The 13407-nt window shown below is 40.7% G+C and overlaps 1 protein-coding gene across 1 annotated transcript in view; it reads right to left on the bottom strand.

Annotated features, from left to right (window-relative positions):
- The window catches only part of HEATR5A (HEAT repeat containing 5A), a 373796-nt gene that overhangs the window by 44190 nt on the left and 316199 nt on the right, over positions 1-13407 (bottom strand). The window contains exons 32-33 of the mRNA XM_053697931.1: positions 3029-3253; positions 2804-2952 (exon numbers count right to left, since the gene is read on the bottom strand). Of these exons, the coding sequence (XP_053553906.1) occupies positions 2804-2952; positions 3029-3253 (374 nt within the window). The remainder of the gene's footprint in view (positions 1-2803; positions 2953-3028; positions 3254-13407) is intronic.

Raw genomic sequence — 13407 nt, 5'->3', positions numbered from 1 at the left:
CTAAATCCGTCTCTGGATAGGGGGCCCTGACTTCATGCTATCTTAGGGGCGGGAGTAGGCTTTCTGGCCTGCTTGCCCTTGTTCCATGACTGGTTGCCTTTCCAACCTTGTCTGTAACGAGCAGTAGTTCCTACCTGTTTTGGAGCGGAGGAAGTCGATGCTGCTCCTGCCTTGAAGTTACGAAAGGCACGAAAATTAGACTGTTTGGCCTTTGGTTTGGCCCTGTCCTGAGGAAGGGCGTGGCCCTTACCTCCCGTAATGTCAGCAATAATTTCCTTCAAGCCGGGCCCGAATAAGGTCTGCCCTTTGAAAGGAATGTTAAGTAGCTTAGACTTGGAAGTTACATCCGCTGACCAGGATTTAAGCCAGAGCGCTCTGCGCGCCTGTATGGCGAATCCGGAATTTTTAGCCGTAAGTTTGTTTAGATGTACTACGGCATCTGAAACAAACGCATTAGCTTGCTTAAGGGTTCTAACTTTGCTCAAGGCCTCATCCAACGGCTCTGTGCGAATCGCCTCTTCCAGAGACTCAAACCAGAATGCCGCTGCACCCGTGACAGGCGCAATGCATGCAAGAGGCTGCAATATAAAACCCTGTTGAACAAACATTTTCTTAAGATAACCCTCTAATTTTTTATCCATTGGATCTGAGAAAGCACAGCTATCCTCCACCGGGATAGTGGTACGCTTGGCTAACGTAGAAACTGCTCCCTCCACCTTAGGGACCGTCTGCCAAGTCTCGTGTGGTGGCGTCTATAGGGAACATTTTTCTAAATATCGGGGGAGGGGAAAAAGGCACACCGGGTCTATCCCACTCCTTACTTATAATTTCTGTAAGTCTTTTTGGTATAGGAAAAACGTCAGTACACACCGGTACTGCATATTATCTATCCAACCTACACAATTTCTCTGGAATTGCCACCGTGTCGCAATCATTCAGAGCCGCTAATACCTCCCCTAGTAACACACGGAGGTTCTCAAGCTTAAATTTAAAATTTGAAATTTCTGAATCCGGTCTCCCCGGATCAGAACCGTCACCGACAGAATGAAGCTCACCGTCCTCATGTTCTGCAAATTGTGACGCAGTATCAGACATGGCTCTCGTGTCATCAGCGCGATCTGTCCTTAACCCAGAGCTATCGCGTTTGCCCCTTAATTCGGGCATATTATATAATACTTCTTTCATAACATTAGCCATATCATGTAAAGTGATTTGTAAGGGCCTAGATGTACTAGGTGTCTCAATCCTACGCATTTCCCGAGCGGGAGACGCAGGTACTGACACGTGAGGAGAGTTAGGCGGCATAACTTCCCCCTCGTTGTCTGGTGATAGCTTCTTTATCGGTACAGATTGACTTTTATTCAAAGCAATATCAATACAATTGGTACACATCGTTCTATTGGGCTCCACATTGGCTTTTGAACATGATGAACAAACAGTTTCCTCTGAATCAGACATGTTTAAAACAGACTTAGCAATGAAAACTAACAAGCTTGGAAATCACTTTCAATAAGTTTTACAAGCAATATAAAAAACGCTGCAGCGCTTCAAAAATACAGATATAATTAAACAATTCTTAACAAGAAGTGTATTATTAGCAGAGGATTGCACCCATTAGCAAAAGGATGATTAACCCCTCAATACCCAAAACGGATAAAACAGATATCAATTAAGATTTAACGCTTTTAATCACAGTCAGCACACTGTCACAGATCTGCTGTGACTGATTACCTCCCTCACAAATGAAATTTGCAGACCCCTGAGCTCTCTAGAGATGTCCTGGATCAAGGAGGAAGAAGCAGAAAGACTGTGCAATAATTTTAACTGTGCAACAAGGCGCTAAAACAAGGGCCCTCCCACTCCAATCACAATAGTGGGAGCCCTGATATAACGGTTTCCATGCAGAAAAATATGTTAGCCATGTGGAAAAAATCATGCCCAAAGCGATTTATCACCAAAGTACCTCACAAAAAACGAATAACATGCCAGTAAACGTTTTATTAAAAAACAACATTTTTCAATGTCATGCAAAGCTATCACTAAGCCTGCTACCAGTCGCTACCACTGCAGAGAAGGCTTAAGTATTATTTCAGTGTTAACAGTATTTTCTCAGTCAAATTCTAGTCCCTAGAATATAACTCGACTGCGCATACATTTATCAGCCTGATACCAGTTGCTACTACAGCAGTAACAGCAGTATTTTTTTAGTCAATTCCATTCCCAGAAAATAAAGTACTGCACATACCTCATTTGCGGAGGACCCCGCATGCTATTCCCAGTTTCTGAAGTTACCCCACTCCTCGGAATGTCGAGAACAGCCAGTGGATCTTAGTTACGCCTGCTAAGATCATAGATAAAAAACGCAGGCAGTTTCTTCTTCCAAATACTGCCTGAGATAGAAAAACAGCACACTCCGGTGCTATTTAAAATAACAAACTTTTGATTGAAGAATAGTTAAGTAAAAACTCCAGCTCCTCTCGCGACCTCCTTCTTTGTTGAGGGTTGCAAGAGAATGACTGGATATGACATGTGAGGGGAGGAGCTATATAGCAGCTCTGCTTGGGTGATCCTCTTGCAACTTCCTGTTGGGAAGGACAATATATCCCATAAGTAATGGATGACCCGTGGACTGAACACACTTAACAAGAGAAAGAGTGATTAGGTTTGGTGCAGTACAACCCTGGAAAATGCATCTCTTGTTGAATTATTATTATTAATAATAATTTTTGATCCTTTTAGACTCTTGAATTTCATTGTTAAACAAAAAATTGGTTATTTTCTCTTTTAAAAGGCATTAACTTACATTGGGATCTTTACTGTCTAAGCTGAGGCAAAATCTCTGTACACACAAGCTCTGTAAGCTGGGCTCAGACAGAACCTCCGGACAAGGAGACAGTAAAAGGATTGTAAGGGCCGTCAAGAGACTGACCGAGTCCTGGGTTGTCTCTGGTCCTAGAAAAAAATGGCACAGTGAGGAGAATTCTAAGTAACTGGCTAGAAGGGTTTGCCATTTCATGTCAGCATTTACCTGTATCCCAGAACTGGAGAAGAGATGTAGCAGTGCCCTGCAAGAGGCTGGTCCAAGCTGCTCTGCTCTTCTCAGCTTGCGACATTGGGGAGGACACAATGACTTTTAGAGCTTGGAGGGCTGAAGTGACAGTTAGAGGAAGACGTCCATCTGGAAGCTTCACCGCTGTGTACTGAAGCACACCCACTACCAAGTACATCAGAGTAGGCAAGATAGACACGCTTCCTGAAAGAGAGCGAGGGAAAGAGAGCGAGGGAAAGTAAGGAAGGGCAGAAACACTGCCTGAAAAATAGCAGGGAGCTTTCTATTTACTAACTGCTACACTAGTAATATTATATGAAAAGGAAATTTATGCTTACCTGATAAAATTATTTCTTTTACGATATGACGAGTCCACGGATTTCATCCTTACTTATGGGATATCACCTCCTGGTCAGCAGGAGGAGGCAGAGAGCACCACAGCAGAGCTGTATATATAGCTCCTCCCTTCCCTCCACCTCCAGTCATTCGATCGAAGTTAGGAAGAGAAAGGAAAAGCCAAGGTGCAGAGGTGACTGAAGTTTAACAAAAACAAAGACCTGTCTTAAAAATTGACAGGGTGGGCCGTGGACTCGTCATATCATAAAAGAAATAAATTTATCAGGTAAGCATAAATTTCCTTTTCTTTTACAAGATATGACGAGTCCACGGATTTCATCCTTACTTATGGGATACAATACCAAAGCTATAGGACACGGATGAAAGGGAGGGACAAGACAGGAACCTAAACGGAAGGCACCACTGCTTGAAGAACCTTTCTCCCAAAAACAGCCTTGGGCGAGGCAAAAGTGTAAAATTTGGACAAAGTGTGAAGAGACGACCAAATTGCAGCCTTGCAAATCTGTTCCACAGAAGCATTGTTTTTAAATGCCCATGAGGAAGCCACAGCCCTAGTAGAATGAGCTGTAATTCTTTCAGGAGGCTGCTGTCCAGCAGTCTCATATGCCAAACGGATGATACTCTTCACCCAAAAAGAGAGGCAGCCGTAGCTTTCTGACCTCTACGTTTCCCAGAAAAGACAACAAATAATGAAGATGATTGACGAAAGTCTTTAGTCGCCTGCAAGTAAAACCTCAGAGCACGGACCACGTCCAAGTTATGTAACAGACGCTCCTTCTTAGAAGAAGAATCAGGACACAAAGAGGGAACAATAATTTCCTGATTAATATTAATGTTGGAAACAACCTTAGGAAGAAAACCAGGTTTGGTACGTAACACTACCTTATTGGAATAAAAAATAAGGTAAGGAGAATCACATTGTAATGCTGAAAGCACAGAAACTCTGCGAACAGAAGAAATAGCAACCAAAAATAAAAACTTTCCAAGATAACAATTTAATATCTATGGAAAGCATAGGTTCAAACGGAACCCCTTGAAGAACCTTAAGAGCTAAAATCAAACTCCAAGGAGGAGTAATAGGTCTAAAAACTAAGGCCTGATTCTAGTCAGAGCCTGACAAAAAAATTGAACATCTGGAATAACTGCCAGACGTTTGAGTAGCAAAACAGATAAAGAAGAAATCTGTCCCTTTAAGGAACTTGCTGATAACCCTTTCTCCAACCCTTCTTGGAGAAAAGATAAAATCCTAAGAATCCTAATCCTACTCCATGAGTAGCCCTTGGATCCACACCAATAAAGATATTTACGCCATACCTATTGTAAATCTTTCTAGTAACAGGCTCACGTGCCTGGATCAAGGTATCAATGACCGAATCAGAGAACCCTCGCTTAGATAAAATCAAGCGTTCAATCCCCAAGCAGTCCGCTGGAGAGAAATTAGATTCCGATGATGGAAGGGTCCCTGAATGAGAAGGTCCTGCCTCAATGGAAGCTTCCACGGCGGCAGAGAGGACATGTCCACCAAATCGGCATACCAAGTCCTGCGAGGCCACGCAGGAGCGATGAGAATCGCCGAAGCCCTCTCCTGTTTGACTCGAGCAATCACCCGGGGAAGGAGAGCAAATGGTGGAAACACATAAGCTAGGTTGAACGACCAAGGCACTGCCAAGGCATCTATCAGTTCAGCCTGAGGATCCCTGGACTTGGATCCGTATCTCGGGAGCTTGGCATGCTGACGAGATGCCATAAGATACAGCTCCGGTCTGCCCCATCTGAGAATCAGGGTGGCAAAGACCTCCGGATGGAGTACCCATTCCCCCAATGAAACGTCTGTCTGCTCAAAAAATCCGCTTCCCAGTTGTCCACTCCTGGGATGTAGATTACTGACAGATAACAAGAGTGAGCCTCCGCCCACCGAAATAACATGGCTACTTCTGTCATCACCAAGGAATTCCTTGTTCATCCCTGATGATTGATGAAAGCTACAGTCGTGACATTGTCCGACTGGAATCTGATGAATTTGGCCGAAGCCAACTGAGGCCAAGTCTGAAGCGCATTGAATATTGTTCCCAGAATATTGATGGGAAGTAGAGACTCCGACCGAGTCCACACACCCTGAGCCTTCACGGGGTTCCAGACTGCACCCCATCCTATCAGGCTGGTGTCCGTTGGCCCCTGTGACAGATTATCCGGCAGCAACCACCATAGGAAAAAATCCCTTGTCTGCTGATCTAGATCTATTTGAGGAGACAAATTTGCATAATCTCCATTCATCGTCTTAGCATGCTCCGTTGTATAAGTCTGAGATGAAAACGAACAAACGGAATGATAGCCGCTACTATCAACCCAATTGCCTCAAATGTATTTCCCTGTAATAGGAATCAAACTTGAGTTGTCAAAGTCTTAAGTTGTTGCTCTAACCATTATACTAATTCTAAACACTCCATTTCGCACTGGGCCACTTGACGGCCGAGGATTGGACTGAAGGATTCAGCAGGTTTTCCGAACCTTTAACTCCCTGACGTTAGTCAAAAAGATCTTTATGGATTGAGAGTCAATTAGAGTTCATAAAGAAAGGAACCCTGTTCTGTGGAACTACAAACTCTTTTCTATAGTCACCTCCACCCGTGAGCCCTTAGAAAAGACAGAACAATGTCGGTATGAGACCTTGTCAGTTGGTAAACTGACGCCTGGATCAAAATATTGGCTAGATAGGGCGCTACTGTAATGTCCCGCGGCCTAGAACCGCCAGCAGAAACCCCAGAACCCTTTAAAAATTCTGAGAATTGTGCCGAAAATAAGATTCACAAACTGAAAATGTACATCTGAGGATAAGGACATGAAAATGTGCATCCTTTAGATCCATGGTAGAGAAAAATTGACCCCGTAGATCAATGTAAGAAAGGTACGGATAGACTCCATCTTGAAAGTTGGAACTCCAAGTAACCTGTTTAGGCTCTTAGGAGCTAAGATAGCTCTGAAAAGTCCCTCTTTTGTGGGAACTACAAACAGATATGAAAACAATCGAGAAAGAATAAACCTTCCTCTGCGAGGAAAATTTCCGAATTTCAGCTTGTATCCCTGAGATACTTATCACAAAAACCCAGGGATCCAGACATCCTATATCCCAGCCTGGAAGAAGAAAGACAGTATGCCCTTCATGCTGACTGGCCCTTATTCCAAGGTAGGCGAAGTCTCCAAGTGGGTATGGTTTGCGAATAGACACCTTCCTGTTTAGAAGAGAGGAAGGAAGGTTAAAATTTTGAAAGGCACAAAAATTACTCTGTCGACCCCTTTAATTGAATCTTGTTATCCTGAGGGAGGGAATAACCCTTACCTCCCGTGATGTCAGAAATAATCTCCTACAGGTCAGGCCCAAACAGGGTCCATCCTAGTAAGAAATAGTCAAAAAAACTTAGATTTAGATGACATATCCACAGACTAAGATTGTAACCCTAAGGGTCTGCGCGCTAAGATGGAAAATCCTGAACTCTTAGTCACCACTTTGGTAATCTGCAGAGAAACATCCAAAACAAAAGAATTAGCCAATTTAAGAGCTTTAATTCCGTCCTGTATCTCTCCAAAGAAGTATATTTGTAGGACTTGCATTATGGAGAGCACATAGCCACAGCTGGATTGAACTCCTAACCTTCAGCTTTCAAGGAAGCATAGTTTACCACTAAGCCATTGTGGGACATCATACACCGTCGTAACCGTGACAATGCAGGCCGTCAGTTGCGAAGACAACTGAGGAACATAAAAAACTTCTTAAGGAGACTCTCAAATTTCTCTAGGGTCCTTGAAGGTACAACTACCCCAAAAAGGGATAATAGTTTGTTTAGCCAAGGTGGAAGTAGCTCCTATCACCTCAGGAACCGTCCACCAATAATCCATGATAGCATCTAGGATACATCTCCCTGAAAAAACGGGAGAAGGAAAATTTTAAAAACAGCTACGCTAACCATTAGGCTACTACAGCTGGCTGTTTTCCTCTTCTTTTTTTTTTTTGAGAGGAGTGTACCGGTCCTGGAAGTACACCAAGACAATGCATGGAATACTGTGAAGGGGAAAATCAGCTGCTGCTGGATTTAAACCTCAGAACTTACCGCCATAAAAGGAGAAGTTTAGAAAAAAGTAAAAGTAATGTTTTAAGATAATTAACACAAAAGAAAACATTACTGTTACTTGAAATGCACATATTTCTGTGTCAGAAATAACCAAGTAGCATGCGAACCTTGCTAGTAATAGACATTGCAATAAACCCTAAAGCAATCATGTCTCGTGCACTCTCATAAGAAATTGCAAGGAACCGCAGAGCACCGCATGTGGGCCAAAATAACTTTATGCTATGTGTGCACTTCTTCCATTTTAAGCACAAAAGCTGCAACATACTTTAAACAGCTAAAATGCATCAGGTTTGTGTAATGCTAGTCCCTTCAGGACGTAATGGATGAATTAAAGGGACAGTCAAGTCCAAAAAAAACTTTCATGTTTTAAATAGGGCATGCAATTTTAAACAACTTCCCAATTTACTTTTATCACCAATTTTGCTTTGTTCTCTTGGTATTCTTAGTTGAAAGCTAAAACTAGGAGGTTCATATGCTAATTTCTTAGACCTTGAAGACTGCCTCTAATCTGAATACATTTTGACCACTAGAGGGCATTAGTTCACATATAGATAACATTGAGCTCATGCACGTAAAGTGACCTAGGAGTGAGCACTGATTGGCTAAACTGCATTTCTGTCAAAAGAACTGAAATAAGGGGCAGTCAGCAGAAGCTTAGATACAAGATAATTACAGAGGTAAAATGTGTATTATAACTGTGTTGGTTATGCAAAACTGGGGAATGGGTAATAAAGGGATTATCTTTCTTTTTAAACAACAAAAATTCTGGTGTTGACTGTCCCTTTAACATATAAACATCCAGAATACCTTGAACAAAATCAAGCCATAAAAATGCTACTGTCTCTTTAAATGTGTAAAATACCTCACATTTGCAACTTAACAGTAGAGAAATTAAACATAGTGTAAAGCTTTTTATACAACTAGAAGTATAAATAAAAATCGGGTGGTACTGTGTCTTTAAATAGGAAACCAAAACGTGCATTAACATAACAATATTAACTGCTATAGTCGGTCCTCCTAGATGGCAAACGTAAGGGAGCTAACAAGTCTGACTCCTTTATCACTCTGCCCCAGTTCTATCTCACCACATACAGCAGACAACGCACAGCAAATCTTTAATAGACACGCACAAGTCTCTGCTGAAATAACGCAGCCAAGAGAACCACCACACATTTGTTCACTACATAGGGAACGCACTCCATTACTAGTCACAACGTTAACCTGGACTGACATTAGAAAAGGCGCGCAACCTCTAGTGCAACAAGCGCAACCTCTAGTGCAACAAGCGTAGCCTTTGCTCCGCCCATCGTGGGCGTAATAACTGCAATTCCCGGGCTGAGAAAAACGGAACCGTCAGAAAGATCCATGCACCAAGGCTCCGCCCATCGTGGGTGTGCGGTGCTTAAACTCCCGGGCAATACTAAAGTAAAAAATGGAGTCTTTACATTTGCCACTCAACATGTAAACCGCTCCATATAATATTAAACTTGTATTTGGGCAGAATAACGTTAGCAAGCATGCCAGAACACAAACTCTGTAAATCCCCACCGAATAAAGCTAGACATTTATCCGGACTGACTGTATCAAAAACACTGTTTGTTAGAGCAGTACAAGAAAGGTGTCCGTTTCCCAGCCGTTAAAACAGAACTCTCCCAAGAAGAGACCACAGTCTCAGCACAATAAGAGCCCTTTCTTAACACGGCTCTTGATATGTGTGCATGCAATATAGTGCTTACTTTAATCTGAAAGGATGTGTCCCCAGAAAAAATAAACTTAGCACTTACCTGGAATGCTGAGCGACAGCATGGCAGTCCAGCAGGTATTCAGAGGTCCTCTCCCTCCCATAGCCTTGTGGACAAAGATCAGCCTGAGTTAAAAGTGCTCAGGCTATCTAGATTGAGGCAGCAAACATGTATAGGAGGCGCAGTGAGAATTTTGTCCCACCAGTTCCTATTGCTCTAAAGCCACCAAATGCTTCTCTTTTTGAATTGTAGAGACTGATCTGGTTTAGGCTACACCCCAGCACAAAGTAGCACTCAGTGGTACTACTTTAAAAAATAATAAACTCTTGATTGAAGATTCTAAACTAACACCTCACTTTACCTATTCCTATCACTAACACGGGCAAAGAGAATGACTGGGGTGGGAGGGAAGGGAGGAGCTATATATACAGCTCTGCTGTGGTGCTCTTTGCCTCCTCCTGCTGACCAGGAGGCGATATCCCATAAGGATGAAATCCGTGGACTTGTCATATCTTGTAAAAGAAAGCTAACTTACACTGGTTACTAATGACACACAGATAACAGTTTATATACTGTAATAAGCGACTAATAATTGCATGAGTTTGAGGCAAGATACCACACAATTGATGCCTTTTTAAGCGTTCAAGAATTAAAATGACCATTTAACAATTTAAATCTAGCTATTGATTTAAGACTGGTTGAATTATCTCAAGCTGCAGCCTTAGATCAATTTTGTTGTCCTGGGACATACACCTTCTAATATGCAGTGAATATGCAATGTGATGTGTATTATAAAGTGACAAAGCCAATACTATTGACACAAATGATGCACAAATGATGTATCTTATTCCTGAGATTATCAGGTATAAGATACATAATTCTCAATCCGCTACTAAAATAAAACGTTGGCACTTAGAATTATAAATTCAAAGAGACCTAATACATAGTTTTAGAAGTATATGAAGTTCAAGATAAACATTGAATATAATGTGTATTAAAAGCCATATGAGTACCTGAGTTGTTTTAATTATTCACCCATTTGTAATAAAGAAATAATAAAAGTATGATGTTTTAATATACTAACCACGCAGTATACAAAAGGGATTAACAGTATCCTTTATTCAGTCTTTCAAACTGAATTTGTAAATAATGTTAATTGATACTTAGCATCAATATGCGAGCTAAAGAAAACTAAAGCAAACAATTAATTTAAAGTGCTAATATCCCTAAGCCTGATACTAAGATAGAAGTAGTGCCATTAGTTTTTCAACACTAAATAAATCTCAGAAAATACATCATGTCTGCAGAAAAGACAGGACACATGCAGGAGCTGTTAGCGCTTTTGCTTTGCAGCACTGCTCCACATCAGGTTGATCTCCTCAAACAGAGCTGCGACCTCTCTGCACTGTGTAAGTTTTACTTAAAGTGATGGTAAACCCAAGCGTATAACAAACACTAGGATTTACCAACACTTAAACAGTTTCTCTCATCGTTTTGTAAAAAAACTATGTTAAACTCACGCTATCTGTAAGGAAAGAAGATTGTTAACACAGCGGTTCCGGACGCCCATGGCACTGTGCTTTCTTCAATGAGGTGACGTTTCCACCTCTAGACCAATAGCCGTGCATGTCAATTGACATCCTAGTACAAAACGATGAGAGAAACTAATGTTTATTTTTAGTTATGGTAAATCCTAGCATTTGTTATACGCTTGGATTTACCATCACTTTAAGACATTGAAGCCAGAGTGAAGGGCTGTTTAAGGAACAGTGCTGCAAAAGGGCAGTAAACTGATGAATGACTGACTTGCAGGGGATTTTAAAACCCCACCCCATAGCATTTCCTGGTCTGCAAAGATGTTAATCCTAAATAGGAGCAATGCACCTTTTTTATTAATATATTTATTTAAGACATTTTAAAAACTTTTTAACTAAAAACTAATTTGCTGTGCAATTTCCAACTGCAGCAATATACTATAAAACATTAAAAATTGTTTTATTCTCCAGTTAATCAATGCATTGCAATTGAGCTGGAGCTTTAGTGTAACTGCCTAATTTAGAATTTCCTTTCAGAAAGTGAAAAAAGAAAGTGAAAAAAAGTTCTGTCTGGGCTGTGATGTCAACATCCATTACTGGTTTCTAATCCGAAAATGTTGCACAGTAAAAATTCAAGTCTCTATCCAAAAAAAAAAAGAAAAAAAAAAGAATGGTTAAAGGAACAGTATATACCAATTATCATATAACTGCATATAATATAAACTGCTATAAAAAATATGCCCAGAGACAGATATAAAAATCCAGTATAAAGCTTTAAAAAAAATGTACTTAGAAGCTCCCAATTTATCACTGTTAATGAGGTTAGACTGGGATACTCGCTGAAAGGGGCTGGGAAAGCAGGAAAGGCAGACACTCCCCCACCCCCTGCAAATTAAAAGACCCTTACACAAACAAGAGTCTGTAGACATCAGAATATCTCAAACTTTGGGGGCTTGGTTAGGAGTCTGAAAATCAGTGCAATGTGCTATCTACAAACCAAAGAAAAATGTAGTGTACAAAGTCCCTTTAAAAGGGACAGTCTACACCAGAATTATTATTGTTTAAAAAGATAGATAATCCCTTTATTACCTGTTCCCCAGTTTTGCATAACCAACACAGTGCTGGCTCCAAGGTAATTCAACGTGCGTGAGCACAATGAACTAATGCCCTCTGGTAGTGAAAAGCTGTCAAAATGCATTCAGATAAGAGGCAGTTCTAGCCACCTAGAAAATTAAAATATGGTACACAAAGCACACATTTGTAGAAAGTAAACCCTTTGGCGCATCAAATGAGGGGCTACATGTATCTCTAGCACATCATTAAGGTTCACAACAATTAACGGAATATGGTGCTTTGCATAATAAATATTTTTAGCAAAGAGTCATATTCTACTTATTATTACATTGTCTATTTTTGTGCTAGCAATTCATCTAAGTCCCCCATTTGATGGGCCAAAGGGTGTACTTTCCAATACTGTGTACTTTATTTAACGTATCTTAACTTCCCAGGTGGCTACAACAGTCATAACACGGTAAAGTTGAAAGACTATTTAAAAAAAAAAAACATCATAGTTTATGTAAGAACTTACCTGATAAATTCATTTCTTTCATAGTGGCAAGAGTCCATGAGCTAGTGATGTATGGGATATACATTCCTACCAGGAGGGGGAAAAGTTTCCCAAACCTCAAAATGATTATAAATACACCTCCCACCACACACATACCTCAGTTTTAATGTATAGCCAAGTAGTGAGGTGGAAAAAGGAGTAAAAAAGCATACAAAAAGGATCTGGAAAAATAATGTGTTTTATACAAAAAAAATCATAACCACCACAAAATAGGGTGGGTCTCATGGACTCTTGTCACTATGAAAGAAATTAATTTATCAGGTAAGTTCTTACATAAATTATGTTTTCTTTCATGTAAGTGGCAAGAGTCCATAAGCTACTAACGTATGGGATATAATACCCAAGATGTGGAAATCCACAGAGTCACTAGAGAGGGAGGGATAAAATAAAAACAGCTATTTCCACTGAAAAAAATTAAATCCAAATAATAAAGTTTTCTTAAATTTAAAATAACTCAAATTATAGGGAAATGAATCAAACTGAGAGAACTGTCTGAAGAACTTTTCTACCAAAAAACTGCTTCTGAAGAAGCAAATACATCAAAATGGTAAAATTTAGTAAATGTATGCAAAGAAGACCAAGTTGCTGCTTTGCAAATCTGATCAACTGAAGCTCCATTCTTGAAAGCCCAAGAAGTGGCAACTGATCTTGTAGAATGAGCTGTAATTCTTTGAGGCGGAGACTGCCCCGCCTCCAAATAAGCCTTGTAAATCAAAGGTTTTAACCAAGATGCCAAAGAAATGGCAGAGGCTTTCTGACCTTTCCTGGAAACAGAAAAAATAACGAATAAACTAGAAGTCTTTCTGAAATCCCTGGAAGACCCCACATTTGTACAATCTGATGAAACACATCTGGATGGAGAGACTACTCCCCCGGATGCAAAGTCTGATAACTGAGATAATCCGCTTCCCAATTGTCTACTCCTGGAATATAAATCGCAGAGATTAGACAAGAAAGAGTTGGATTCCGC

This window comes from Bombina bombina, chromosome 1 (assembly GCF_027579735.1).
Source record: "Bombina bombina isolate aBomBom1 chromosome 1, aBomBom1.pri, whole genome shotgun sequence".
Taxonomy (NCBI): domain Eukaryota; kingdom Metazoa; phylum Chordata; class Amphibia; order Anura; family Bombinatoridae; genus Bombina; species Bombina bombina.
Note: the sequence above shows the minus strand (reverse complement) of the source record. Positions and strands in the feature narration are given on the sequence as shown.